Source organism: Austrofundulus limnaeus, unplaced genomic scaffold (genome assembly GCF_001266775.1).
Source record: "Austrofundulus limnaeus strain Quisiro unplaced genomic scaffold, Austrofundulus_limnaeus-1.0 Scaffold477, whole genome shotgun sequence".
In the NCBI taxonomy this organism is placed as follows: Eukaryota; Metazoa; Chordata; class Actinopteri; order Cyprinodontiformes; family Rivulidae; genus Austrofundulus; species Austrofundulus limnaeus.
Genome location: NW_013952879.1, coordinates 243,001 through 249,225, shown reverse-complemented (window position 1 = coordinate 249,225; position 6,225 = coordinate 243,001). Strand labels below are relative to the sequence as shown.

At 39.5% G+C, this 6,225-nt stretch overlaps 1 protein-coding gene across 1 annotated transcript in view; it reads right to left on the bottom strand.

Moving 5' to 3' along the window:
* Positions 1-6,225, bottom strand: part of LOC106529939 (carbonic anhydrase-related protein 10) — a 156,127-nt gene that overhangs the window by 22,781 nt on the left and 127,121 nt on the right. The window contains exons 5-6 of the mRNA XM_014025468.1: positions 1,232-1,327; positions 52-124 (exon numbers count right to left, since the gene is read on the bottom strand). Coding sequence (XP_013880922.1) covers positions 52-124; positions 1,232-1,327 — 169 coding nt within the window. The remainder of the gene's footprint in view (positions 1-51; positions 125-1,231; positions 1,328-6,225) is intronic.

Below are 6,225 nucleotides of genomic sequence, written 5' to 3'. Positions count from 1 at the left end.
GTGTGTGTGTGTGTGTGTGTGTGTGTGTGTGTGTGTGTGTGTGTGTCTTACGTTTGTAATTAATTCTGGTGATGGTGTCTCGGTTGAGCATGCGGTTCAGGAAGGTATTGGACTTTTCAGAGAGCTGCAATGACACAAAACAACATCAGGTTTTAATAATAATAAAAACAAACACTCTCCTTAAGGTCTGGTTATACTTCAACAAGATGTTATTTTTGGATCTTGGTGATGTGGTTTAAGTCTTTTTTTTTTGCATGGACTATTCATAGTCAGAGAAAAACAGAACAGAAGTCCTGGTGAAGCCCTCCCACGTCAAGCACAATCCGAATAAACATAGAAAGTGAGGTTTTTAAAGTTGATGTTTATTTTCAGCTGATAATGGAGGAGCTTGAGGAGGAAGATCTGGTTTTTCTGTCATTAACTGAGTAGAAACACTACTTTTTATAAAGTGCCACTGTTTCCAAAAATAAAATGTGGGAATGTGTCTCACTCCTTCCTGGTCAACACAGCCACGGTTGTCCATAGGAGGATCAGAACAGTCATGTACTGTAGAACCGCCGGTTCTCTGTGCTGTTCCTATGTGAACATAATTGTCCAATCTCCTTCCATGAGTTATTTTGCTATCTTTATAAGTTTTATTTGACTTTTCTTTTTTTACTGGCTGTATTATCTCACAACGTCTGTCTTAGAAAATGCCACTCACTGTAGCCTGTTTACACAAACACATGAGCAAAGTCCTGACCAATTACCCCGCTGCTCGATGAAGAGTGCTGCAAGAACTAGTTCTGACTTGAAGCAAAGCACAAGATGAAGTGTCAGCCTGTAAGAATGGAGAACTCCACGATTTTCTTCACGCACCGACATCAGAAAGACACAAGAATGGGGCTTCTCGTTGAGCTCAAACCAGACTTAAGTTAACAACTAAAACAGAAGAGATTATTGTTTCATGAAAAGCAAACTGAAACCAGATTAACTCCACGGAAATGTTTACCTGTTCACACTAACTGTGTGCTTATCTGATAAATTATAATCATGTTGGTTTATGTATTTACCAGTCAGACAACCAGAAACAAGACGATAAAGAAACACTTTCCTCTCCATTCGTCCCAATGGTTGTTGGGACATAAAATACAATACTCCACTGCTTAATGCTTCTTATTTGTCATGGCTCAGAGCACACAGAGCAGCAGATATTTAGTTCTCCTGTATATTTCCAGGAGAACACTCGGACCTTAATGAAGATGGAGACCACAGCGATTCCATGTGGGCTCTTTGCTGCCTCGCTGTAGTTGGCGTACAGATCCTGATTGTAATGAATCAGCTGCACCTAAAGTAAGACACAAAGACAGAGAGCCGCAAGTTAAAATCATAAAAATCTGTACTGCAACTGAGTAAAATTATATTGACTCATTCTTGTTGGCTGGATGCTGAGTCAGCATTGACATTATTGCTTGTTTATAAATTCTTCTGTAGATATTTTACATACCTTTAACGTTTTTAAACCATTCATTTATCATAAAGTTCATCTCATTCAGGAGATGGCTCCTACACTGCAAAAACTGTCCATCTAACCAATAAAATCTTATATCCAACAAAAAAAATCTTTTTGATCCTGTTTTGAGACTGATTTACTAAACAAGAACAGAATGTGTAGGATTGTTAATCCAGAAAGTGTGAGAATATTTATCTCATGAATCTGAAGATTTGACTCAATTTAAGTGGAAAAATGTTTGATTTAAAGTCAGAACATGAAAGAGTCACATTTTAAACAACTTGGAGAAAAACATTCAGTTACATCCTTTATCCCGTAAATTATACCAGCAGACTTTTGTAAATCCAGATTTATTTTAACTCTTTACACCTGCAATTGTTTTGATTTGTAGCTACTGACTGCCAGTTAGTCAAAGAGTAACATGAAGCATGCTAATCGAAAATCCAATAGTTGTGATTCTGAAGCACCTAACAGTGAAGGTCCAGAGAACGTTATACTTAATCTGTGTGCATCTAAAAATCTTGGCTGTGGTGGTGGYTTGTCTGGGATTTAGTAACAGTAGGGCTGTTTTATAAGTAAGAAACAAAGACATTATCTGAAACAAAGTAAAAATGTTAAAAAATGAGCTGCACTTCTGCCTTTTCACCCCCTTTCAGCTAATATCCCACCTCCCACCCATCAAAACTAATTTGTGAGTAGTAAAATGTCCACTGTGGATTCTAAACCAAAGTCAATGCAGAGCTGAACCCAGTTTGTTAATAAACTGACTGCTAAGGTTATATCACTGGAAATGTTCTGCTTCTCTCATCCTAACCAGCAGAGTCTGAATCTAAAAGATTGGTTTTGTACAAAATACATCTTCAACGTTCTTGATTCACTTTTCCCTTTCAGGGTTGCAGGTGTCTATAACCAGAGGGCAGCGGATACCCTGGACAGGTCTCCGGTCCATCACAGGGCATCATAGAGAAAACAAGACAACCCTTCCCCCTCTCATTCACACCTAGAGACAATTTAAAGTGGTGCCCGGTGAGCTGCTGCCTCCCATCATGAAGGGATTAAATCCCAGTCGAGGACCTTTCTGGGTAGAGTTTGCATGTTCTCTCTGTGCATCATGGTATTTCTTCAGGTACTCCGGTTTCCTCCCACAGACCAAAACAGTGCTCTAGACTGACTATTAGTTAACAATCTAGTTCTTTGTTTGAACCAGAGTTGTACAGGACATAAACAGTAATTTAATAAAAAAAATATTTAAATTGATTCTATGAACTGAAATTTTAATGTAAACATCTCAAGCTTAATGAAATGAAAGACGTAAGTGCAAATGTATATTATAAACATCTCAAACTGAACATTTCATGGTTAAATGTCTTTAGACTACACATGCCCCTCAGATGGACAACTCTTGTAGTTTGGCCTTCTAGATCTTTGGCCTTGGCTGAACCAGCTTTCACCAATCTTCAGCTTTATCCATGTAATGGAACTAATATTTTTATGTTTAAGCCAGTAATTCATGACATCCTTTAATGACCTAGATTTTCGTGACATGCTGTTCATCTGCAGATAGAATGATTAAAGTCAGAACAAGATTTGCTAACAACAGTCATTCTTAGATATCACTTGTGTTTATCTTTGTGTTTTCCATTGACCTTGTATCAAATCTTGCTAAGATGACAGAATGGTGTTTGTTAATATATATATGAGGCCTCTCGAGAGTGGACATAGTGGACAGAGACAGTGGACAGTGGAGTGGAGTGACAGAGAGAAGCAGAGGCACAGAGACAGGCCAGGTTGTTCTCTGTGTTTCCTGTTGTTGCAATAAAACTCAGCTGATCATCTCACGGAGTACCTTCATTCTTGGACCACGTATTTTTGTCTTTGTTGAATAAATATTGCCATAACAATCCATGAATAACCTAATTTGACATTGCCATTGTAGATTCTCAGACATCCAGGACATGGTAAATCACAAAAAATATTTTAAAATCTAAACAACCGAAGTTGTAAACTGAAGTTGAAGATGTTTTGCTTCCTATTCATTGAGCTTTCATGGTACAAAACTGGAAAGCGTGGAATTCTTTCTAACCTTTTCACATTGCATGAGCTCAGTTTGCACAGCTAAATTCACATGCAGATTAATATCACTGTCCTCAGGAGAGTCATTAGGGTCTTTATTTGCCTGGTTCACAGTGGGATGTTTTCACATGCATGAAGGTGTTTCACTCACTTTCAAGTTTTAGAAAACTGAAATCTTTATTTAAAGTTGTTTTGGACTTCAAAAAAATCTTCCTTATCCTTGAAGTGCAGGTGCACTTCTGAGTCTAGTCCTGAAGAGCTGGATCTCCTGTGTTGAGCCATGTGTCTGTGGAGAAGCTGTTTAGTTTCTCCAGTATGGAAGTTTGAAYATCCCTTGCATCATTGAACTGCAGACAACGCAGTGCTCAGCTTAGGTTTTGGGATTTTGTCCTTAGGATGGACCGGTCTCTGTCTGAGAGTCCTGTTAGGTTTGGAAAGCACCAGGATGTTGTGTTTGGAGAAAATCTTTCTGCATTTCTCAGATATCCAGTAACATATGGAGGGACAATGTTTTTGAGCTTCACAGTTTTTCCTCCCTGCTCTGTCCTGTGAAGTGATTTTTAGATTTCTTAACTGACTTGACAAAAACCCAGTTAGGATATCCTGAGGTTTGGAGAGGTTTTCTGGTGTTTTTCCCCCTTTTCCTTCTGTGTTTGTGGGGACGTGTGACCTGACAGTGCAGAGTTCTGACAGAACGTTTGTCCTCCAGTGAGTGGTAGAACAAATAGAAAATACAGATCTGTGTAGCTTAGTTTCCTGTAAACAACAATGCTGAGGCTTCCATATCTTTCTACAAGCACCAAACAGTCCAAAAAGGCAGCTTGTTGTTGTTAGCATCCCCTCTGGTAAACCTGATGTTGTCAGAGTTGATGTGTTTAGTGAAAGCTTCTACTTCCTTATCTGGGATTTTGACAAAGTTTTCATCCACATATCAGAACCATTGGCTAAATGTTGTTCCCTCAAAGGAGTTCAGGTCTCTCTGGGTAGTGACATATTTTTGACATCATCCGAAATATGAGTCTAAGAATCTGCTAAAAAAATGACAGCACCTTAGAAAATCTTTGTGTGTCTGCACAGACCTGAGGTACAAAAAAAACATTCAGTCAGTGTGATGGTCTCTCTGCTGGCAGCATGTTTTTTCCCTGTCAGTGTTCATTATTGTCCACTGCCGAATGAACGATTTAATGAAACTCTCAGGAAGTAATCATTGGATAAACCTGTACAACTTTCAGACCAAATCTAATTCGAAATGACTGCCACAACCAACTGAGGGCTATTTCACAAAAGCAGGATTGAGAAATCCAGGATAAGAGATAAATCTAGGCTTGACATAACTTGATCAGAGCCTGTATTTATAAAACTTCTTAGAGTGGATTTTTAGGCTTAAGTGCTGAAAATTTCTTAGATTTGCTCCTACTCTCAGACTTAAGTTTGTGTCAGTTATCAAAATTCTTAAGTCTAAGAGTCATTCTTACTCTCAAGAAAAGTTGAGACTTCACCAGAGGACTCTTAAGTGGTTAAGAGTTGCCACTAGGGGTCTGAGATGAACTGAAGACAGAGATTACAGCTGTCCTCCTCCCCACCTGAGTGTTATTCTCAGTTATAAGATGTGAAAAACAGGTTTAATCAGAAATATAGGTCCTTCTCAAAAAATTAGCATATTGTGATAAAGTTCATTATTTTCTGTAACGTACTGATAAACATTAAACCTTCATATATTTTAGATTCATTGCACACCAACTGAAGTAGTTCAAGCCTTTTATTGTTTTAATATTGATGATTTTGGCAGAAAAATAAAGAAAAACCAAAAATCCCTATCTCAAAAAATTAGCATATCATGAAAAGTTTCTCTAAACGACTTATTAACCTAATCATCTGAATCAACGAATTAACTCTAAACACCTGCAGAAGATTCCTGAGGCTTTTAAAAACTCCCAGCCTGGTTCATTACTCAAAACCACAATCATGGGTAAGACTGCTGACCTGACTGCTGTCCAGAAGGTCATCATCAACACCCTCAAGCAAGAGGGTAAGACACAGAAAGACATTTCTGAACCAATAGGCTGTTCCCAGAGTGCTGTATCAAGGCACCTCAGTGGGAGGTCTGTGGGAAGGAAGAAGTGTGGCAGAAAACGCTGCACAACAAGAAGAGGTGACCGGACCCTGAGGAAGATTGTGGAGAAGGCCCGATTCCAGACCTTGGGGGACCTGCAGAAGCAGTGGACTGAGTCTGGAGTACAAACTTCCAGAGCCATCGTGCACAGGCGTGTGCAGGAAATGGGCTACAGGTGCCTCATTCCCCAGGTCAAGACACTTTTGACCCAGAAACAGCAGCAGATGTGCCTGACCTGGGCTACAGAGAAGCAGCACTGGACTGTTGCTCAGTGGTCCAAAGTACTTTTTTCRGATGAAAGTAAATTTTGCATGTCATTCAGAAATCAAGGATCCAGAGTCTGGAGGAAGACTGGGGAGAAGGAAATGCCAAAACATCTGAAGTCCAGTGTCAAGTACCCACAGTCAGTGATGGTCTGGGGTGCCATGTCAGCTGCTGGTGTTGGTCCGCTGTGTTTTATCAAGGCCAGGGTCAATGCAGCTAGCTTTCAGATTTTGGAGAACTTCATGCTTCCATCTGCTGAAAAGCTTTATGGAGATGAAGATTT